This window comes from Diceros bicornis, chromosome 7 (genome assembly GCF_020826845.1).
Source record: "Diceros bicornis minor isolate mBicDic1 chromosome 7, mDicBic1.mat.cur, whole genome shotgun sequence".
In the NCBI taxonomy this organism is placed as follows: domain Eukaryota; kingdom Metazoa; phylum Chordata; class Mammalia; order Perissodactyla; family Rhinocerotidae; genus Diceros; species Diceros bicornis.
The window spans coordinates 25,818,829-25,844,204 of record NC_080746.1 but is presented as its reverse complement, the minus strand read 5'-3'; the positions used below and the strand labels follow the sequence as shown (position 1 = coordinate 25,844,204).

Below are 25,376 nucleotides of genomic sequence, written 5' to 3'. Positions count from 1 at the left end.
TAATATTTCTTGGGAAACATAATTTAATCAACATAAAGGTTCTAAGAAACTAAAATGGGCTACTATCATGTACTACATTTGCAAATATTAATGAAGTAATTTTTAAAAGGTAAACAGACCATTGAATTATGATTTCCTTTTGCATACACTGATTTTGTCTTTTGACAGAAAGTACTTTCAAAAGACACTAATTAAAAAGTTGCAAAATTCTACATTTAATCTACATACCAACATTAAGCCAACATATTTTTTTTTCCTCATCAACTCATAATCTTTTTTTTTTTTTCTTTTTTGTGTGTGTGTGTAAGGAAGATCAGCTCTGAGCTAACATCCATGCCAATCCTCCTCGCTTTTGCTGAGGAAGACTGGCCCTGAGCTAACATCCAAGCCCATCTTCCTCCGTGAGCCAACATCCGTGTCCATCTTCCTCCATTTATGTAGGAGGCCGCCACAGCATGGCCTGACAAGCGGTGCGTCAGTGCGCGCCCAGGATCCGAACTCGCCAGCAGCGGAGCGCGCGCACTTAACCGCTATGCCATGGGGCCAGCCCTAAGCCAACATATTTTATCGTTAGTGGAGAGGGAAAACTATCCAATTGTAATTTAGATTACCAAAAGATTACATTTACCTATATTCAAAAACTTTTATAGCCTAAAAATTGAGAAGTATATTTTATTAGGAAATGTTCGGGGAAAACAAGCAGAAAGAAGAAGGAAAAAACCTAACATATCATTTGGGCCTAAGCATATGAATCAAATCATTATTCTAGCAAAAGCTAAGTGGATGAGCATAATCAAATGTGATTCTCAACTTTAAAAAACCTACATAAATTTCCAAAGTAAGTTGTTCAAAGCTGTCACAGCCAGTGAATAATTGTGTGTGTGTACTAAGATAATCTTCACCGAGTTGTGTTTTGGTGAATATAAACCCTTCATAATGATCTGGAAGAACTACTTTTCTAAACCCTTAAAATCTGTTATTAAAAAATCCCTTCAAGTTTCTTCTAGAAACTACATTATTAGGATCATCTGAGAGCAGAAAGGATATAGACAGAATTGTCCTAAACACACTGTGGTAATAGTTCTTCAACTAGAAACAAGTATTAATAACTCAAAGTACTCGGATATCAACCGTTGGTCCGGCATGACACACTTTTGGGAAGACAATGCATCTGGAATCTAAGTTTCTATATGTGATTCCAGAGAAATACTCTGAAATAGACAATCTAATTCAGAACTATGAAACTGCTTATAAAAACTAGAGTACAAGAGAGAATCAGACCTAGAATTAGAACTCAGAATTGAATCCATTTGTTCTTCGAAATCTCTAATTTCTAGTTCTCTTTTTTGTACCACAAAAGAACACATTCCCAAAAGGTCACGAATAAAAGAACCAAAATGGAGGTCCTAACTGTCCCAAAAGAGGTCATTTGGAAAATAGCCAGAAGAAAAAACATTACTACATGTAGCAAACATGAGAGCAAATTATATCTGGATATTTCCTTTAAATTCTCCGAAGGTAGTAATATAATCCATTCCCACGACCACAGCCTTTCTTCAGGCTAATTACAGTATATGTGGTTCCTCTGTTAAGCTTTCTTGATCCTCTGCATTTTCTAGTATACTTTCCATAGCAGCATGAATTTTCCTTTGGAGCAAAGTTTAGTTATTCCTTTCTGTAACTGCATTTCCAAAGGCACCAGATGTCTTCAAATCAAATTAAATCACCTCAGCACAGGATTCAAGTCTCCAGAAATACCTGGCCCAACCCACTCTAGCTTTACCAACCTACAGTCAATTACAATTTCTATTCCAGTCAAGACAGTCTACTTTCCTTGTCTCTAGACTCTAACCACTGTACGTAATATCTCTTCTGCTCTGCCTCTTTTTAGTAATACCTTCTTCACCAAAAATAATTTTTTCTCTTTAAAAAACATGAAAACTAAAAGCACAGGCAACAAAAGAAAAAACAGATAAACTGGATTTCATCAAAATTAAAAACTTTCGTGCATCCAAGGACACTATCAACAGAGTGAAAAGGCAACCCACAGAATAGAATATTTGCAGCTCATATATCTGATAAGAGATTAATATCGAGAACATACAAAGAACTTCTACAACTCAACAAAAAAACAACTCAAAAAATAGACAAAATGTGAACAACACTTTAGCTAAGAAGATATACAAATAGTCAGTAAGCACATGAAAAAATGTTCAACGTCAGAGAGAAAAATGCATCATAGGGAAATGCAAATCAAAACCAGAATGAGATACCATTTCATCCATTAGGGTGGCTATTATCAAAAACAAGCAAACACAAAATAACGATTGTTGGTCAGGATGTGGAGAAACTGGAACCCTTATGCATTATCGGTGGAAATGTAAAATGGTGCAGCTGCTCAGATAGTATTGGCAGTTCCTCAAAAAATTAAACACAGAATTACCACATGATTCAGTAATTCCATTTCTGGGTATGTACCCAAAAGAACTGAAAGCAGGGTCTCAAACAGATATTTGTACACCAGTGTACATAGCAGCATTGTTCACAATAGTCAAAACGTGGAAACAATCCAAATGTCCATTGACCAATGGATGGACAAAATGTGGTACATACATATAATGGAATATTATTCAGCCTTAAAAAAGAATAAAATTCTGATACATGCTGTAATATGGATGAACTTTGAAAACATTATGCCGAGTGAAATAAGTCAGACACAAAAGGACAAATATTATAGAAGTCCACGTATATGAGGTACCTAAAAATAGTCAATTCAAAGAGACAGAAAGTAGGATAGCGGTTACTAGGGACTGGGAAGAGGAAGGAACGGGGAGTTAGTGTTTAATGGGTACAGAGATTCTACTGAGGATGATAAAGTTCTGGAGATGGACAGTGGCGATGGTTGCACTCAGTGTGAATGTAGTTAATGTCACTGAACTGTACACTTGAAAATGGTTAAAATGGTAAATCTTGTTATGTATATTTTAACACAATAAAAAAATGAAGATTCAAATGAAAACTCCTAACTCCATTAAACTTCTCAATACTTAATATATTAATTACTATACTTAACTGGTTTGTCAGTTGTGTAAAATAAAATGAGTCTTCCTATAAAGTTAGAAAAACTGTTAAAATTAGGCACTTTATTCTTTATATCTTTAAATATTGACCAGTATTTAAAATTTGACCTATAAAATAAAAAATTAAGTAATTTATCAAAGAACAAGCATACTTGAAAAACTATACTGTATATTCTTATTCTCTATCAGTCCCTAATTTTCCTCTATTGATCTTATGTTGTAGTAGTTTCTGTCATCATACAATTGTATCTTTTATCCAAATTAGCTAAAATTTAAAAGTAAATAATTATATAAATGGAATGGTGGCATACAGATTTCAAATGTTAGACTTGAATTACATAGATTTTTCAGTAAAAACAAAAGGAAAGGGAGGGAGGGAGATTTATCCTTATGAGTCTAAGACATACATGCATTTCTAGGTCTAAAACAGAAGATAAAACATCTTAAGTTGCAAAAAAACTGATACAGCATACGTTGTAACACAGTGCAAGAAGAATTTCATATAATAAACCCATGTTTTATCAAAAGGAACCTTCCTAAGGATTGTCACACAAATCTCAGCAATTCTGATCCCACATCACCACTAGGAAGATGCACATTTGGCTATGTAGACTTAGTGAAGATAAACCAAAACCAGTATCACTATTTTTAGGAGCAAACTAGATGACATGCATAAATAACAAAGTGAATCTAAATTTTTCAAATAATCATTAAATAAAAGCGAACAATTAGAACAGAGTAACAAAAATAATAAATTACATGGATGGAAGCAACTGACTAGCTATAAGCATGGAGAAATCTGGGCATACAAATAACATGAATCAACAAAATGGTGTTGCCATCCTAAAAGAAATCTAGCATTGCAACAGATTAATGCAAATGATCTAAGAGCTAACATAAATTAATATTTGAAGTTCCACATTTTAAGGTAAGCCAAAATAAAGAGGTCATGGACATTCTAATCTTGCTGCTATATCCTAGAATATAGCAGGTACTTAATAAAAACATAGTGGCTAAATGAAGGTCATTAAATAAGAACCTGGAACCATTTAGTAGCTAGGGAACTCCAGAGCCAAACAAACCTAAATTTACAGGATGTGCCATGGGGTAATTATCTCAGTCATGAACTTTAACCTTAAAATTTCATGTGAAATGATGGCTACTTCAACTCCTAAAGTAGCATATGTAACCTCAAATCAGAAAACTCCTGAATCACAGAGTTTAAGGGAGGTCAAAATATTGAGGTGACAAAGCAAGGAGTTGTGATCTTTCCGGATGGAAAATGGCAACTCTTAAAATCTTGAAAGATGGACATACTAAGAAGCAGGTCCACTAGGAAAAGGTGGGAGTTAAGATTATTTAATTGGAAAAGCCAAGGATGGGAATGTGATAAGCTCATTTGATATATGACACACTACTGTGAAACAATTTTTCCTCGTTACCAGTGTAGAATGTGAGGAGTCAGATTGCCTTGATGTTTTATGAAGTTATCAAAACATCTGTCGAATCCACTGTGCTTTTGAAACGTACTAGAATACTGTCATTCTACATGATAAACCACATTAGAATATTTGATAGATAATCTTCTAGTTAAAAAATGAATGAGTACAGAATAAGAAAAAGCTAAAGTTCTGTTCATTTAGGACAAACTTAAAGAAGAGAGGAAACTGTTTACCAGCGTAGCTCCATATTTAAACATTTTCCCTTATTCTTAATAAAGATATCTAAGCTTTGGTTTATTAATCAGTTCACTAAATTAATGCTAAAGGCAAAAATTCCTTATGTTCACGCTTTAGATTTTAAAAGACTAAATGTTTTCATCATGTATACACAGAAGGAGATGCTTTCGGACCTAAAAAGTTTTTTATCTTATCTTCACTTCTAAAAATATCACCACAATCAACAAGGTAATCAAAATTGAGAAAGTGGTGGGCATTTTTTATTTTTAATCATAATATTAATATTGAAACTCTTTTCTAATGATAATCAGGAGTGAGTTCCAATACAATCTAAGATAATTTTGTAAGTGGTAATTCTAGTTAAGGAAAAACTTATAGTTAAGGCAAAATCTTATATAAAATTCCCTTTACTTTTTTGACAGGATCAGAGTAAAGAAAATACTACCTGCCTTTGGGAATAGAAATAATGAAGTGATAGTTAAATATTACTATAAACTGAGAGGACACCTGGCTTCTACTATTAGAATAGGTTTATCACTTGGTTGTTTAAATAATCATCATCCTCACGTTAAAAATTAGTAAGAAGCTTTTAAAAAGAGAATGAACTTCTAAAATTAATGGTAACTGCTCTGTAACGTTGCTTTCAAGTAAGAATATGTATTTAAGAAAATGCACTTAGTATACAGTTCTTTAAAGAACACTACCATTTTAACAGCAAGATTAATCAATGACAATGAAACTATCTTCCTTACGAAAAAGAAACTAAACACTATAAAATAAAAGCAATGATTGGAAATCTTAAATGATTTTCTTTATCAAGGGAGTAGATTTAATTTAGTGACTTAATTTTTCCACAGAATTAACAATCACTATTACTTCTATACCAAAAGAGGTATAATTTGGGGGAAAAGAGTAAATCTATAAAGATTTTGACATTTTTCCTATCAACTTCTCATTTTTAAGATGTGATGATTCATGAGTCTAATAGAAATTATAATTTTCAGGAAATATACAAGAAATCCATGTTAAATAACAACAGTGGACTTTGAAGGCATGAGCTTTTCTCACTTTATTGTTAACCAATGAATGTTATCCAAAATTATAGATGTAATTGTAACTTAATCGTACAACACAAAATTATGCTAATGGTAAAAGCCTGTTGGAATTTACCAAATACTCATTAACATATTTTTACATTGCTATATGAACATGTGCTCTCAACTGCTAATAATAAAAGTTATAATTGGTTTAATCACTATGAAAACCTATATTGCAAATAGTTGTTCTTGTTTAGAAAAATTCACACAGCTTTAAAAATGGATTAAATCCATTTTAATCCTAATCTACAAATAGATTATAAACAGCAAATATAACTGGTAATTTTTCAACACTGATATCAAACTGAAGTAAAATGGTAGTGCACACAATTCAAAATGAAGAAAATTAATAAAAATCCAATGAAAGTCCAAGTTTTCACCTTTATGGCAATTGTTTTAATGCTTTGGAAAAGTGAACACATGCTGTAAAGCCTCAACAGCAGAGTTCACCATCTATTCCTCTAATGTGCTGCAAGTAGAAACACTCTCTTCCATAGAGTTTTGAAGCATGTGCACAACCACCATACAACAGTCACTTCAAGGTTAACCAGTTATCTTTTGTCCTACAAAGTCCAAAATATATATTAAATGCAACCTTTCCTTCTCCTAATGTCTGCCCAGATTAATCCTTTTAAAGTCAGCAAAATCAAAAAAGCACAAGAGATATTTTCAGACACAACTTGAATCTACTGTGCATGAAAAATGTTTAACAAAATGGCAATTTTAATAGATAAATGTAAATTTGAGTGCATAATACCAAATGGAAAGTAGCTGAACCACACAGAGAAAACAAGGCTTTTCTTATCTTCAAATCTAGATGTTTTACAATAAAGAAAATGTTAGGACATGTGACTATTAGAACATCTTTCAAACTGGAAAGATTTCTTTGTAAGACATAATTGAACTTAATATAACCTAAAATTATAATTTCTAAAATAGGATTAATGAACCAAATTTAAGTATTCTTAGTTAGAGATTGAAAAAAATAAGCACAATGATTTAGAAACCAAATATGCTAAAATGATTATGTAACAATTACATCAGGAAATGATGGTACAGGCATTCTTCACATGCTACAAGGGCAACATGTCTCTCTCTCTCCCTCTCACACTCACTCACTCACTGACACACACACACACGCACACACTTCCTCAGGCATACAACACCCCTCCAGGAAGATAGTATACCAGCAAGAACTTACAATTTTAATGCGAATCAGAGTCCCACAATTCAGCTCAACAAAAAGGCAGTTAAAAATTTAGCACTGTAAGATATTCTGAAGAAAAAGAGAAATCTCAAAAATATTCCTTCATGATTGCAAGCATCACTATGTATTGTAAAACATACAGCTTACACACTCTATTGTGTTTGAACAACCAGTCATCGCAGGTGTAGTAGTGAGGTAGGATATACCGTCCCCTCTTTGGGACTGATGTTTTCATATGCTGCCCTTCCAGAAAGGTCCAAGTTTTTTTAAATGATTATAATCAATTACCAACAAATGTATATTTTCTTTTATTAAACATCTCTTTGTCTAAATCAAAGTATGAAAGAAGAAAACTTTTAAATCTTTCAGAGATGACTGTTATTTGCAAATAACGTTTCATCAATAAATTTTGCTAGGAAACTACTACCTGTTGTCTACACCTTTGTGAATCAGTAGGCAAAGAAAACCAAAAGATGACAGGAGATGAAACACCAATCAGTTCAGCTGTCAAAGATGACTGTAATTAAGCAAGCAAATATCAAATATCCAATAATGTAATTAAATTGGGATTTAAAAAAATTAACCACCAGCTGCAGACTACACTATTAAACATTCTAATCTTTTTCATGATTCATAGCCATCTTCTACACAATGATCAAACATTGTCCACCATGTCACCTACCCTCATTTTGAACATTGCCAATGATCCGTATGGTGGCAGAATTATGGCTACGGGCGTGGCAAGATACGACAAGGGCACACTGAGAAAATAAGAGTGAGAGAGAATGTGGAAATACATGCATGTAAAATATGGAAGGGGCAAGGAAAAACAGAGCTCTACCTGAACACTCATTAAGTCACCATCATCCTTTAAAATGTACAAAGTGCTTAGATCACACATACACGTTGGTCAGACATGATAATTAGTGTTAATCTTCAACAGAAAAAAAAATGCAAAATGAAAAATGTGAAAGGTGATGGAACACTGTTCTCCATTCCCTGGCCCAAAAGAAAAAGACAACCAAACATGGTATCACACTGCCTTAATGTTGAAGAGCTCCCCTTAGAGATGTCTTTTAGCCACCACAGTCAAACTGGTATAAGTGCTTTGGCAAGGTGGGATGCATTCCATCACATCTGCAAAGGCCTGCTTTTCTCTGTTGGTGGTTCAGCTTATGAAGAACACGTATGCAAAATAACAGCTCTCACATTGCTTCAAACTCATCAATACGCTGCTTTGTATTGCCCTGTCGAATCTGTCGCAGAGTCTTGTACTTATCACGGCCTGCTTTAACATTCTCAGCATGAAGAACATCATTTTGTGTTTTCTTGGTTTCATCTCTGGCTTGGGCTAATTCCGAACTTAATGCCTATGTTGAAAAATAAAAATTATGACCATTATTTTTTTCTTACATTTTAAAAACTTATGAAAAAGGTTTAAAGACAAAAATATACATATAACAAATATGACTTTTTAGCATATTAAGATTTCCATTGTGAAATCTTTTACTTCGAAGTGTCTAAGTCTGTTTTACTTTTAGTAATAGTGGGGGTAGTAGTTAGGAAGGAATACTCATGGCCTTTCATTTCTACACTCATCAACCAGGATGATTTTGTGTATTATTCTAAATTTCCTTCACTTTCTCATACAATACTTGAAATGACTTACAAAAGGTACGTAGCCGTTATAGAATAACGTATAAATAAAAACAATGTATAAATAAAAATCTATACCATGAGAAAAGCTTTCTCCAAAAGTCTTAATATATTTATTACAACTATCATCTCATTTTCTTTTATTAATATTTAAAGATTTCACCAACTAAAAAATTAGAGAACTTATCTGGACAAAAGGTCTAATAATATTAAAATTTCCTATTTTCTTCTAATTATGCACATTTAATAAACTGACCTTTTCCTATTATAAAAGCTGAACAAATAATTCAGATTATATAATGTCATACAGGTAGTCTATTAAATTATGATTGCTTTTTAATGTATACTTTATTGTTTAAAAATTAAATTCATTTGTTTTTAAACACAGCATTAAAATACTATCTACCTTTTAACACAGATCAAGCTATAATTAAGGAATAACTAACCAGTTAAGGCCTGATTACACAAGGCTAATAAGCATGTGCTAACAGGGCCATACAATGGAAGACATGAAATAATGCGACTCTAGGCCAAGCACTCACAAAGCAATCACAAGGCCAGCTAGTGTTCAAGGCTTCCAAAAATCTAATGATCCTTTTTAATAAGTTTATCTTAATTAATGGGGAAAATGTAAACTATACTTTGTGCATACAACTGCAAATTTTAAATACCTGGAGTTGCTTCTTAACACGCTCATTTTTCTGTGTTTCTGTTACACGTTCCTCCTCACTTCTATGGTTCATTACCCCGTCATTGGATAATTCAGCACTAGCCTCAGCATTATTCTCATCATGTTCATCATGTTCATTTTCTGTTGGAGGAATGACCGGTGGTGGCGGAGGTGGAGGAGGGGCAGACATCACAGTTTTTAACTCTTCTTTGGTCTTTTCCAAGTCTTCCTGAGCTGCAAAAGCCTGAAAATTAAAAAATAAGTTTATCAGCAACTTACTTTGAAAATCAGTAATTAAAAGAATCAAATTATCCTTCCTTTCTAATAGAAACTATATTTCAGGGCAATGAAAATAGGCCCTATTGATGAAAGCTCTGTCTTTATAGAAGAATGTCAACAGGTAGGAGTGACAGAATTTAAAAACATCACTTTGCAAACCCTAATAAAACTATTAATTCTGGCAAGGATAATCAATTGTTGCTAAAATTGTTATGCAAATGGTTAATGAGAAATGGATATTAGTATAATGCCAAAGAATGCCACACCTAACAGATTACATTTTAATCACAAGGAGGAAAATGTAACCAGAAAATGGAGGAATCAGTCATTATTCTAATCCAATGATCAATTAAAATTACCAATGTTGGGTGAACTAGATATTTTTTTTTTTTAATAATTTTATTTATTTATTTATTTTTTCCCCCAAAGCCCCAGTAGATAGTTGTATGTCATAGTTGCACATCCTTCTAGTTGCTGTATGTGGGACACGGCCTCAGCATGGCCGGAGAAGCAGTGCGTCAGTGCGCGCCTGGGATCCGAACCCGGACCGCCAGCAGCGGAGTGCGTGCACTTAACGGCTAAGCCATGGCGCCGGCCCGATATTATCTTCTAATAGGATAAAACAGAAGTATCCAGCATCACCAATTATTTGGGCGAGCATATTGTGCTCGTTTGCCTGGAAAAGTCTTGCTTTACACTGTTGTCCTGATGTAATTATTAATAACGCTCCCTTTCACTCTCAAAAATGTTCTAATTTGGATGATAAATTATATGAAGTCTCACCTCTGAGGCATCATAGCCAAAAATTTTTAACTTGAATCCTTCAAAGTTTTAGGTCTATCCTCCAGTTTACAGGAAGTATTAATGATCAAAGGACAAGCTGAATGACATCATGAGGAAGCAACTAGACAAATATAAGAGAAGGGACAATCTGCAGGTCTCTCAATAAATCAGTACCATAAAAAGAACTGCCCTACTTAAAAGAGATTTAGAGCAAACATGTAATGCAAAGTCCTACTTTGGACACTGGCCTGGCAAATTAGCTATAAAAGACTTTTTAAGTCAATTTTGAATATAGTCTACCCAGAAATAAACTCACACATATACAGTCCATTAATTTACGACAAAGCAGCCAAGAACGTACAATGGGAAAGGATAGTCCCTTCAATAAACAGTGTTGGGAAAACTGGACAGCCACATGTAAAAGATTAAAACTGGACCAGTATCTTACACCATATACAAAAATCAACTCAAAATGGATCAAAGATTTGAATATGAGACCTGAAACCATATAACTCCTGGAAGAAAACTTAGTCGCTCCTTGACATTGGTCTTGGCAGATTTTTTGGATTTGACACCAAAAGCAAAGGCAACAAAAGCAAAACTAAACAAGTGGGACTATATCAAATCAAAAAATTTCTGTACAGCAAAGGAAACCAATAAAATGAAAAGGCAACCTACCAAATGGGAGAAAATATCTGCAAATCATATATCTGATAAGGGGTTAATATCCAAAACATACAAAGAACTCATACAACTCAAAAGCAGAAAAACTAACAATTCTATCAAAAAAGGGGCAGAGGATCTGAATAGACTTTTTCCAAAGAAGACATACAAATGGCCAACAGGTACATGAAAAGGTATTCAAAATTACTAATTATCAGGGAAATGCAAATCAAAACCACACTGAGATATCACCTCACACCTGTCAGAATGGTTATTTTCCAAAAGATAAGAGGTAAGTATTGGCAAGGATGTCAAGAAAAGGGAACCCTTGTGCACTGCTGGTGGGAATGTAAACTGGTACAGCCATTATGGAAAACAGTATGGAGGTACCTCAAAAAATTAAAAGAACTACCATATGACCCAGCAACTCCACTTCTGGGAATTTATCCAAAGAAAAGGAAAACATTAACTCAAAAAGATATACGCACCCCCATATTCACTGCAGCATTATTTACAATAGCCAAGATATGGAAGCAACCTTAGCGTCATAAGTGGAGGAACGAATAAAGAAAATGTGGTGTATACATAAACAGTGGAATAGTATTTAGCCATAAAAAGAAGGAAATCTTCCCATTTGCAACAACATGGATGGACCTTGAGGACATTAAAATAAGTGAGGCAGAGAAAAATAAATACCATATGATCTCACTTATATGTGGAATCTTCAAAAAAAACAAAACAAAACAAAACAAAACAAAACAAAAAACAAAAACGGAGCTCATGAACACAGAGAACAGACTGGCGGTTACCAGAGGTGGGGACAGGGGGTGAAATGGGTGAAGGTGGTTAGAAAGTACAAACTCCCTGCTATAAAATAAATAAGTCATGGGGATGTAATGTACGGCATGGGGACTATAGTTAATAATACTGTATTGTATATTTGAAAGTTGCTAAGAGAGTAAATTTTAAGTTTTCATTACAAGAAAAAAAATTTTCGTAACTATGTATGGTGATAGATGTTAACCACACTTACTGTGGTGATCATTTTGCAATATATAAATATATTGAATCATTATGTTGTACACCTGAAGCTGTCATATGCCAATTATATATAATAAAAAACTTTGAATATAGTCTAAAATTAGATGAGATGAAAACTGACTAAAATGGAATAGTATGTACAGTATAACCTCACTCTGAACATATAAATGTGTTTGTATACACATACGCAAACAGGAAAAGATCCTGGAAGGATATGCACTAAGGTGTTAAAATAGTGATTCTAGTTCGTAGGAATGTGATTTTTCTTTTGTGTGCATTTTCTAATTTCTACAAGTCACAGGATTTGCCTATGTGGTATGTTATTTTTAAAAGTTTATGTGTTTCTATAAAATTCTAATAAAGTAGTGTAACAGGTAAGTTAACAGAGTTTTATTCCTTTTGTGGAGGTATCTATACACAAATACATAATTCCCAATATATCAAAAACTTCCTTATGAAATTTAAACAGCACAAAGAAAATTTAAGTTGAGTGAAAGAAAACCATTTCACATTTTATTTTAGAAAAGTCATATAAATATATACCTTTGGGTGTTAAAAATTATTATTATAGTTCCATTTAAGAATTAACATTATTTAAAATTTGAATTAAACTCTTATGATCTTATAATCCCCCCAGGCCTCCAACTAAAGCCTGATTTTTCACTTGTGTGCTATTTCAGACAATAGTGGTTTCATCTACTTAGAAACTCATATTAGAAATTTCAGTATCATCTTCATTGCATCCCTCTAATTCAACTTTATATCCAATCATTTGGTTGCCATGCCCTTTTGAGTTTACCACAAAATGTCTTTCAACAATTCCTGTTCCTCTTTATTCTGTCACATCCTTAGTTTGGTTCTTTATCTCTTAAGTAATCTTACCCACCATTCCAATTCATCCTTCACACTGATTGCTAAGTTATTTTTACAAAACCATACCTCATCATACTACAAGCCTGTTTTGAAATCTTCAGAGCCCAATGTCTACAGATACTCCCCATCCTCTTGCTTAGTGGGGCATTTATTTAAAGCCTTTCACAACTTAATTTCCTCTCTAACATTCCAGCCACATCTCTCAAAATTTCTGAACCTATACTCTAAGCTTTGCTCGCTTACTTGTTCTCCTCCAATCTGTCATGTACTCTCCTACTTCCTATACTCATTCAGTTCCACCTCTCTGGAATGACCACCTTTTTGGTCTCTAACCACTCCCAATCTTTCCTACCCCAAAACTGAATTTATTACTATTCAAGACCCAGCTTAAATTTATAAGAGTTTCCCCAATGCCTGCCTCATCCCCACAGAAATTAATCACCTCTTCTGTGTTCTCAAAGTACTCAGCTTACATCAATAGATTAATATTGACTACAATACACACAGGTATCTCTTCCCCTCTAAATTGAGACAGTCTCTTATACTCATCTCTATAAATTCGACATAATGCTGGGTACAAAATAGGTATTTAATAAATGACAGTGAATGAACAAACAAATGATTACTTTGTGTTGCCACTCAGTAGCTTCCTCTTCCTTTTTCTTCTTGGCTTCTTCTAGAAGTGCAATCTTGGCAGTGAATTCAGCAAGTTCTGCTGCCTAAAATGAACAATATAATTACCAACACTGAAAAACTTAATATATTTTCAATAATTTATATCAAGTCACCAAAGCTTTAATGTATATGCTTGGGCTGTTTTATGTTTTTCTTAGTCTTCCATTCTAAAAATGGTAATATTTTTTTAAGATCACAAATATCTTATTTATAGTAGGTCTAATGAGCTAATAAAAGGAGCTAATAAGGAGACGAAGTGAAAAAAATTTTACTATTCTCTAGACAAGTAGTTATTCCTGTTTCAGTAGTAGGAACTTAAAATGTGCTACTTAGGAGCTACTTTTTAACTTTTATCAATAATGTATTTGCTACCTACAAAAGAAAACAATTGTATTTACATAACGCTTTATAGTTTGTCAAATAATCTCATTTGATTCCCCAACAATTCTACTAGGTGGTATTACTCCTTTTTCAAAAGGAGGGATCTGAGGCTCAGAAAGACCCAAAGACACATATCAAGTAAATGCCTGAACCAATATTTAAATACGGGATCTTCTAAGTGTCATAATACTCCTTATTATTTGCAAGTCCACTAAACAAACAAAAGCCCAATCAATTACAGCCTACAGTTATCTTACAGGAGTTAGAACATATTGTCAATTTATCTAAAGCAAAACACCTCAGTTGCTTACGCAAAGTTTAGGTGAATCAGAATGTTTTGTGAGCAAGGGCTCCATTTATCTTTTGTTTTATGTGTAGGGTTTTTTTTAAGGCAGAAATAAAATGTTTAGGTTTATTTCCACACTTTATTATTAAGTTACTTGTATCTTTGGTTTGCTTTCCAGAAGGTATAATATACTTAGTTTTACAAGTTTCACTCCACGCTTTTGTCTAAATTTCTCTTTTTCTCTAAGACAGAACTAAGACAGGCTCCTTACTAGCTGCTCCTGATTCTTCATCTGGTCGGCAGCTTGTTTTGCTATAGCAGACTTGGCCTCTTCAGCAGCTCGACGCTCCTTTTCAAGCCTTTCAGCTTCTTCTTTTGCTCGTTTTCGTTCCTGGTCCAGTTCTAGAGCTTTTCGAGTCTGTTCTTCTAGTTCTGTCAAACATATGTATATCCCCCCCAAACAATGTTTAAGTCCAATTACTCTCATTATCAAAAGAAGCCAAAATAGTAGCAAGGAATCTAATCTGTACTATTTCTAAAAATTAGCACATCTGCAAACGAACATACACCTTGTTTTTAACTTGGAAAAAGCCTAATAATTTTTAAAAATCGATGACACAATTAAACGCAAAGAAATGAAAATCTTTTGTCATTCAAGTTACGTCATAAAGCTAGAAGCACATCCTTTATCTTTTAAAAAATAATTTCTCCAAAGTTTTGACCTAAACAATTTGCCATCTGTTTCAAAGATCTATAAAATAACACACTTTAAAACTTACATAAGTTTTTACTTATCTAAACTAAGTACTAGATAAGTAAGCCCACGATATTAAGACTGAAAACAATCGTTACTGATTCAAAATACGAATTTTGATGTCAATTATATGAATTACCGAAAATTTTGTGTTACTAGTATACATCTATTCCTCAGGCATGAAGAAAATTAATATTTGGAGATGAATGACACAAATTTTAATCCTAAGTGTACAGATGATAAAGTTTATTCTCTTTTCTTATTCTAATGAGTTGAATGAGAAAGGAAAATATTACTAGCACAAAGCCAAAAACTTTTAAATGAGTTTAAAAGTACTAATTTTAAATATTATTCTGACAAGTCTTGTTTAATAACAAGGATATTTTGTGACAGAAGACATAGTACAATGTCTTACAAAGAATGGCTCTCCCTTTCCATATACTATAGAAAAGAGGAAAAACTGAAAATTTGTATGTCATGAGGTTTAAAAGCTAACACTAATGTACACGCTTCCCCTTACCATCTTAATTTTTTGGTCTTGGTCGGAACTAATTTAAATAACTGCAGTTAAAAGTTGGGAGGTTTTGAGACCAGAAGAAAAATGACTCTGGTTAGGCTTTCAATGCTTGATAAAATAACGTAAAAATTCTATGAGGCTATTTGGCTATAAAGATGAAACGTATATAACACTGGATGTCACCATATCTAAATTCTAGGATTATTCACTTTAGAATCTGCCTTCTAAAACTTGGACATCAAACTAACCTGTTAAACTTTTCTTATGGTCATTCTTTCCATCTGGTTGACTGATACATAAAATAAAGCTCATAACACTCATGGCTTTAGCATTCATCTAAACAAGCAAACAAATAACTAAAGAAAAATTTACAAATAAAAACAATGCTTTATTTTCTCTCATAATAAAAATTTTTTCTGTACTGTAAGACAAGAAAAAAAAATAAGTTTGGGTTACAAAGTTGAATTTTAGAAAAATGATGATTATTGGGGAATCTTTATTTTATCAGGTTTTTTGTAATAAATATCAATTTGAAGAATGGAAGACAAGGCAATGGTTGTTTTGTGGTATATTAAGAATTATGCTAAAAGTCTGAATTTTTTTAAATGTTGAAAATAAACTGAAAACTTCAAATCTACTCTAGTCCCTTCTAGAAAGTAAGGTTTTGAATAGCCATATATCCCATAAATGACCTCTCCTGTTTCTTTTCTCTCCAGTTAACTGAGTTAGAACAGAGATCGGCAAACTATGGCCCAGTGACCAAACTCTACCCTCTGTCTTATTTTTGTAAATAAAGTTTTATCAGAACTCATACCCTCATTCAATGAGGCTATACAATACTCTCATTTGTTTAGGTATTATACATGATGGCTTTCATGGTACAATAGCAGAGGTGATAACTGCAACAGAGATTGTGTGGCCTGCAAAGCCTAAAATATTTACTATCTAGCCCTTTACAGAAAAAGTTCGTGAACTCATGAAATAGAATATTTCTATAAAACAAGGCCCTCTAGACCTTGGATCCAGTTAGAACCACTGCAGAGAAGGATTAGATGAAAAAGGTGAATATCAATTTGTTTTGCCTATCTGGTTCATAAAAATCTAGAACCTACAAGTTTTGAGGTCCGGCATGTGGGAAGAGGGGAGCAAGGAATTGAGCTTCTTTTAGAATATCAGCTCTTTCAGGCCGGCCCCGTGGCTTAGCGGTTAAGTGCACGTGCTCCACTACTGGCGGCCCGCGTTCGGATCCCGGGCACGGGTCCTGGGCGCGCACCGACGCGTGCTGAGGCCGCGTCCCACCAACAGCAACTAGAAGGATGTGCAACTATGACATACAACTATCTACTGGGGCTTTGGGGGGGGCGGGGAGAAAAGGAGGAGGATTGGCAATAGATGTTAGCTCAGAGCCGGTCCTCCTCAGCAAAAAGAGGAGGATTAGCATGGATGTTAGCTCAAGGCTGATCTTCCTCACACACAAAAAAAAGAATATCAGCTCTTTCAGGATGAAGATTAGAGGCTACAAAAGTAAACTGTTTCTCTCGTTAAGAGTATTGTATTAGGGGCCGGCCCGGTGGCTTAGCGGTTAAGTGCGCGCGCTCTGCTGCTGGCGGCCCGGGTTCGGATCCCGGGCGCGCACAGACGCACCGCTTCTCCCGCCATGCTGAGGCCACGTCCCACATACAGCAACTAGAAGGATGTGCAGCTATGACATACAACTATCTACTGGGGCTTTGGTGGAAAAAGAAATAAATAAAATTAAAAAAAAAAAAAAAAGAGTATTGTATTAATGTAGATGGTTATGGTGTTTAACTGGGAGTAGATCAGGGAAGTTATTCTAAGTTCAAGCTAATAAAATTTGTGAAAGCTTCTCTTTCTCAATCAGGCTTGAACCCAAGCATTATTTGATTTTGACAGGTCTAAGATTTTGCAAGCCAAATGATCTCTTATCTTATGTTACCCTGAGGGCAAAGCTTGGAAACTATATGATTGCAACAGTATTAGTAAAAAGTGTATCAACAAACAAAATATTCTGAAAGGATTACAGATTTTTCTTCCTCTTTCCAGTCTAGGGCAATAGTTTATTAAGTACAGTCATCTCTCACTATCCGCAGATGTTCAAGTCTCTTATATAAAATGGCGTAGTATTTGCATATAACATACGCACACCCTCCTGTATACTTTAAATCATCTCCAGATTACTTATAATACCTAATACAGTGTAAATGTTACGCAAATAGCTCTTATACTGTATTATTTAGGTAATAATGACAAGAAACAGAAAGTCTCTACAGATGCAACCAATTGTTGGCCTTTCCATCCGTAGTTGGTTGAATTCGTGGAAGTGGAACCACGGACACGTGGGGCTGATTGTACCACATTTTTTTACCCTGTGAAAAGAACTAATATTATCGTAAAACAAAAGCAAATAGAAGTTTCATAATCAAAATTCTTAGAAATCATAGAATAAAGAATGTGATTACAACTTACCTACTGGACAGCAATTTTAAAATATCTGTACTAGATCTAAGCAAAAGAGTATCATGCTACCATAAAAAAAGTAAGGAAGATCTCTATGAATGCATATGTAGTGACTTTCAAGATTATATTAATTGAAAACAAGGTGCAAAAGGATATATGTAGTATACTATCTTTTGTGTAAGACAGAAGAGGAAATGAATATATCTTTGTGTGTATTATGTATTTGCTTATTTTGTATACAAAAAAACAAATATTTAATACTCCCAGTAGAGTGGAATAGAGGTGGAGAGAATGCAACGGCCTGAGGCCCACGGTATTCTACCAGACTGAGAAGACAGAGATTTAGACTTTGGAGTTGCCGAGGCATATAAGTCTTGAGAGGCCAAGATTCTGAAAAAGAGTGAACAGAAAAGCAAGCCCCAAAATCTGCATGCTATTTCCCTTCAAGATGTTTGCCAACTCCTAAAATGTACACATACGGGGTGAGACACCAGGAAAACAAGGAAAAAGCTGTAAGGAGCTAAAGAGCTGAGAAGAGAGATCAACACTTTCTTGCAGCTGTAGAATCAAAGGCTGGAGTTCAGGGTCCTCTAAGATAAAAGGGCCCTGGTAAACATGCAGTCTTTCAGATGACACCCCCAAAGGGCTCCAGACTGGCAGTGAGGAAAACCATAAAGAGACCAAGCTTAAGAAAGCCTGAAACCCAGCTCACCTTCATCAAGATGATCTGCACATATTCTGCCTGTCAAAAGAAAATTAAATCCTCTCTAAAGAAAAATAACATCATCCTAAGTCTCTATAACTTTTCAAACACAGTATTGAGCATTCAACCAAAATTACCAAGCATACCAGGAGACGGAACCAAATAACTCCCTCCAACTTTCCCTGCCTCTAAAAAAAGAAAAACAGACTGCAGAATAGGTCCATTATCTATACATTGGAGTTGGCAAACAAGGACGTTAAAATAACTATTGATTGATACTGCTTATTTAGGTGAGTTGAAAAAAAAAGTAAAGCATGAGGAAAGAATCTAAGTCCAGAGGAACACTGACAACAATGTAGAAACTGATCTTCATGCATCTTACAAACCCTCTGCAAAGATGCCAAGGGCCAGAGTTCCCTTTATAATTACATAAGTTCAATTTATCAATCTTTTCCTTATGTTTATGAACATATTCTCCTTCACTCTCTTCTGGAAACTTCATTTTACCTTAAACATTTAGGTCCACAACCCACAGCCCCTCCATAGAGAAACATCTGGTAAAAATTCAGTAGATCTGTGACAAGGATCCACATACACTACAGTTTTATTTTAGCAAAACAGTGAACTACTAGAATCATGCATTGAAAAAAAAAGGCTTCCTCCCAAAAAAGATACATTTATAACCACCCAATAACCAGCAAAACTGCAAATGTGAAGAGCATGTGAAGCTCCTCCTGTGGCTGAGAATGAAAGGTTAAGGAAAGAAAATCTAAAAAGGCCAGACTTGGGGAGGTAGGGAGGACACATTAAAAAGCTGGATATAAACGCCAACTTGGAAGATAAATCAGAGTTATCGAGCTTGTCACCACATTCAGAAACTGTTATCAAATCCTCAACCCACAAGCTTATGGCGAAGGCATCCCAATAGCTGATCCTCCTCTCTTAAACTTTCCATCTCCAGAACCTCCTCTCCAGAAGCTCTCTATTCAGTAAAGGGTTATGAATAACTAGAATGAGAGGCTACAGAAGATGGGAGGAAAAGGAGAGTTAATACAGCAAACAAAAAGAGAAAACTACCAACCCAGGAATGATCTGGGAGGTGCATCACCTAGCAATACCATAAGAGCAGAGGTATATGCCATGAAACACGCAGACTATCTGGATTGTTGACTCAAACTACAGAGTCCAATCTTGGTGGATACTGAACTCTCCTGGATAGTCTGTCCTGTTATAAACTAAATGGCTCCCTATAACAACTTTTTCAAGTAATTATTTTCCTTTTCTTAACTTTATGATTATCATTTATTTATTACAGTATGCAATGTGCAACAATTAACAATTAACGCTATAAAAAATTATGTAAACTCTAAGTAATATGGAAGCTCAAGAATTGCCTTGTCTTTGAAATATGCTTCCTACTGTGCACTGATTGCATGTATTTTGTTTTATACCTCTTACTCATTTCTGAGACATGTCAGTTGCAAATCTCTCTAGATAACATGTCTAGAAACAAACCCATACATATACAGTCTTCTGGCTTTGTGAAAAACGTGATGCTATAGTACAATGGGGAAAGGACAGTCTGCAATAAATGAGTTTGAGTCAACTGGAAATACATTTGGGAAAAAATATACTTTGACACTTACAAAAATCAGTTACATATATGGACTGTGGACCTAAATGTGAAAGGTAAAACAAAGTTTCTAGAAGGTAGTAAAGAACAATATATTCACAACCATAAAGAAAACAGTGATAATTGGAACTTAAAATTAAGAACCTCTCTTCATTAAAAGACATCATTAAGAGTAAAAAGGTAAACCATGGAAAGAAGATTTTTTACAATATATGTAAGAACGCCTACAAATCAATAAAAGAAGAAAATCTTATTTTTTTAGTGGGCAAAAGACGTGCAAAGGCAGTTTACACATATAAGCGTTTGCAAAGGTGCTCAAAATCATCAATTATCAAGAAAATGCACTGTATTCACCAGAATGGCTAAGAAAACCAACCAAACAAAACAAAACAGAAACCCTTACAATAACAAGTGGTGGAAGTAATGGTGAAGATGTAGAGCAAATGAACTTGCATTCACTACTGGTAGGAATGAAAAGTGATACAATCACTTTGGAAAAATGGTGGCAGTATCCACTATAGCTGAGCATAGCTGTGACCCAGCAATTCCACTCCTAGGTGTGTACCTCCCAAAAACTAATACATAAGTTCTGTGTTCAAGAATGCTCATAACAACCTTATTTTATAATAGCCCAAAACTGGAAATATCCCAAATGTCCATCACCAGTAGAATGGATAAACTGTGGTATACAGGTGCACAAGAATATAAAAGAACTATAGCTACATGCATAAGTTTGAGCAAAAAGAAGAGTACATGAATTCATTTATACGTAATTCAAAAACAGGCAAGACTATTCTCAGGCATAACACTGAAAGCACAAGCCACAAAAGAAAAAATAAATAAACTGAACTCCATACAAATTTAAAACCACTGGGCTTCAAAGAACACCATCAACAAAGTGAAAAGACAACCTACAGAACAGGAAAAAATATTTGCAAATCATAAATCTGATATTTCATAAGGGACTTGTACCCAGATATATAAAAAAACTCTTACACCTCAAAAATAAAAAAACAAAGCAATTGAAAAATGGGCAGAAAATCTGAAAATACATTTTCCAAAGATATATAAATGGCCAATAAGCATATGGAAAGATGCTCAACATCATTAGTCATTAGGAAAATGCAAACCAAAACCACTTCATATCCATCAGGATGACTATAATCCAAAAGACAAATGTTAACATGTGTGGGTGTGGAGAAATCATACATTGCTGGTGGGAATGTAAAATGGTACAGTCACTTTAGAAACCAGTTTGGCAGTTCCTCAAAAAGTTGAACATTGAGTTACCATATGACCCAGCAATTCCACTCCCAGGTTTATACCCCAAAGAAATGAAAACACATGAATGCACAATAACCAGTACATAAATGTTCATAGCAACATATTCATAACAGCCAAACAGTGGAAACAACCCAAATGTCTAACAAAAGATGAATAAGTAAAATGTAGTATACATCCATAGAATGGAGTATTATTCAGCAATAAAAAAGAATGAAGTGCTTGACACATGCTATAACATGAATGAACCTTGAAAACACTATGCTAAGTGAAAGACAGTCACAAAAGACCACATCTTGCATGATTCCATTCATCTGAAATGTCCAGAGAGGAAAGTCTATAGAGCTAGATACTAGATTAGTAGTTGCCTAGGGCTGGGGGAGGAAGGACTGGGAAGAAATGGGAGTGACTGCTAATGGGTATGGGATTTCTTTTTGGGGTGATGAAACTGTTCTCAAGTTGCAGTGATGGTTGCACAACCCTGTGAATATACTAAAAACCATTAAATTGTACACTTTAAATGGTTAATAGTGTGATATGTGAATTATATCTCAACAAAGCTTTTAAAAAAATAGGTAAGACTAAACTCTATGATGATATAAATCAGAACATAAGTCACATTTGTGGTGAAAAAATGACTGGGAAGGGAGATTCCCTAAATGCAGGTAATGTTCTGTATCCTGTTCTGGGTAGTTACAGGGATAAACTCACTTTGTAAAAATTCATTGAGCCTTATTCCTAAGATGTATGCACATCACTGTATCTATGCTATAGCTGAATGAAAAAAAAATTTTTTTAATATAACTATAAATTTCAAAAAATCTCAGAAAACTAAGTTAGAGATTATTTACTTTCACTTGAGAAACTAGGAACCTAAGAAATCAAGGGGTCAAAATGACGTGCTTATGGTCATATTCTAAATAAATGACAGAATTAAAGCTTGGCTCCTATTTGTAAACAATATATATCTAAAGCAGACAATGCCCTCCTACTCACAACTACTACTTCTATCACATTATTATGCTTACTTCCTTCATAGCTCTTAAAACTACATAAAATGATTTTTATTATCTGTTAAGTTTATTGCTGTCTTTAATAAAGTGCAAGCTATGTGAGAGCAGGGACTTTATCTGTTTGGTACTGTAGCCCAATACCCAGAACAGTGCCTAGTACACACTAGGTGCTCAATAAGTATCCAGAATGAGTGAAATCACTATACCCCAACTCCTTCCTGTGGTTTGTCTTTTTGAAGGTGGGAATTCACTTTGATATTTGTTGAAATAGTAACTGAATGCAATTCTGACTGTATTATATCTCAAATATAGTCACTAACATATCTTACAGATGGTTAAAAAATGATAAAAGATGATAAATAATTTAACAATGATGAATTATGGAAATGTAAAATGGTGGAATGGTTCTATTTAATGATTTGTGACTCATTTCAAATAATAATGACTTCAATAAAAGAATTTTAAAAAATAAAGTAACAATAATGAAGTATAGAAAAGTTTCTTCTCAAACAAAAAATTCTAAGTTCATCTACTAAATATCATGACTTAGATGGCCAGAGTTACTGCATTTGAATAAGAATTTAGCATAAATTACAAGACAATCATGCAGATTTTAGGACAGCCTGGGAAAGCTTTATTAGAGGGAAAAAAGAAACAAAAAACAAATTAGGTGTGCTCTGCCTTAAGATGACTGATTTGAAATTGTCTTGATAGGGATGTTCTATATTCTTTCTTATGTTCTATCTTCCTTATATTCTTTAGCGCTTCTTTACTTGAGTAGTTTTCTGTATGTAAATCATTAATATTTTTATTATACATCCTAAATAAATAAGATTGAAAGATTTAGTAAGTAGCCATTCTCTCAGAAAAGGTATTATGTAAATGAAAGTGCTATCATTCAATCTTTTCTTTAAAATCAGACCAGTATCATAAATTTCTTTAAACTTTCCTTTTTTTAAAACACACTTTAGTACATTCTAGATTTTTTTTAAAGCATTCTGCCATTATAGGAAGGAATACTTTTATAAGTATTGCTTATACTAGTCACATGGCACCAATTCATTACTTCACTTTATTAATATTTATGTATAATATATCTTATTTCTGCCAACCACACGGACTTCCATGAATGCTATCTATTTGTATCCTAAAATGCAACACAAAGGAAGCACTTCATGAATGTCTGCTTTAATTGATGAAAAAGGCACGTAAAGCAGTAGAAAGAGCATCAAGTTGGAATTCAGGAAACAAGTTCTGCCCTTGTGTCGTGGCCTGCAAAAAAGTCTCTTTTACTACCTCTAGGCTTTGAACTAAATAGTTTCTAGGTCTTTTCTAGCTCTGAGAAGTGAGGCTTCTAATGAGAATAAAATCCAGGTTTTTTCTATTTCTTCTCTTAGAAATATTATTTTCAGTCCTCTTAGAATTGGAATGATGAACCAGTTCGTGGATTTACAGCAATCTTTGTGACTCCGATACCCATTTGCAAATTATTCTACCCACTGCTAAAGAACATTGCTCCACCACTAGGCTGGTGTAAGAAATGAAAATAAACCTTAAATAAGGTTATTTTTATACTTTAAATAAGGTTATTATTTAATAACGTTAAATACACTAATAACCTTATTCTATTTCCAGTAGAACTACTGGCTGATTCTACGACTTGTCAGGAAAGCAGGTATTAATTCTAGTTTTATAAATAGTGTAGATTTCACGTTACCCACAAGATCCTACTGCTTAAGAAGGAGGAAAACATCTTATTTTGCCCAATACCTTTTTTCTTTTGTTCTCCCCACTATTAGATGTTTGAAAGTAGAATATCCTAGAGTTACTTAATATACACCACAATCTCTAAATCCAATGTATCCTTTCTATACACCATAGCATTTTGGCTACATACTCTAGAAGATAGGTTCTTCCAACCATGTTACCAAAAACAAACAAAAAACCACAACACTTCTACGTGTTGTATATTTTTTAATATACTGAAATCAAATTTAGAGACTGTTTCAAAAGAGTTTATATAGTCAGAATAACTTAAAATGCTTTAAATTACTTAGATGCCTTAAAGTACTTAAATATCCATAAAGCACTGCATAAATGCTTTTGTTTAAATGCCAGAAAGTATTGAAGATATGTTTTTGTTATGGAACCCTGAACAGTAAGAGGAATAAATTAATATATACGGTCATCTACAATATATAATAAAAGTACACATGCAAATATTTAAGAGCTTAAATGAAAGAGAAAGAACATATGAGCATTGTACAGTTGAATGTGCCTTAATGAAACCTGTTTATGATGTGAGTCCACTAAGTATTAATTTGGCAAATAAATGTAATTATTCTACATAAGACAAATAAGATTTAACAGTAGTAAGGAAATACTATCATCTGACAACAGAGTAACAATTTTGAATCTAATGTCAAAAAGGAACTTTTTTTTACCTTTCTGGGCTTTCAGCGTCTGTTCTTCAATTTGCTTTAGACGTTCCATTAGCTCTTCCTTTTCACGTTCTATTCTTTCCTTTTCTTTTTCTGCTATTTCTCTTTTCTTCTTTTCATTCTCTAATTGTGCCCTTAAAAGGAATTGCAATTGCTTTGTTACAAATTAATAAATAGAAATATTCA

The 25,376-nt window shown here is 33.9% G+C and overlaps 1 protein-coding gene across 2 annotated transcripts in view; it reads right to left on the bottom strand.

The window, feature by feature from the left end:
• Nucleotides 1-5,813: 5,813 nt before the first annotated feature.
• RDX (radixin) overlaps nucleotides 5,814-25,376 on the bottom strand; it is a 66,592-nt gene continuing 47,029 nt past the window's right edge. For both annotated transcript variants that reach the window (XM_058545263.1, XM_058545264.1), the window contains 5 exons: nucleotides 25,194-25,324; nucleotides 14,642-14,802; nucleotides 13,655-13,747; nucleotides 9,391-9,633; nucleotides 5,814-8,433 (listed from right to left, as the gene is read on the bottom strand). In XM_058545263.1, coding sequence (XP_058401246.1) covers nucleotides 8,269-8,433; nucleotides 9,391-9,633; nucleotides 13,655-13,747; nucleotides 14,642-14,802; nucleotides 25,194-25,324 — 793 coding nt within the window. In that variant the 3' untranslated portion in view covers nucleotides 5,814-8,268. The remainder of the gene's footprint in view (nucleotides 8,434-9,390; nucleotides 9,634-13,654; nucleotides 13,748-14,641; nucleotides 14,803-25,193; nucleotides 25,325-25,376) is intronic.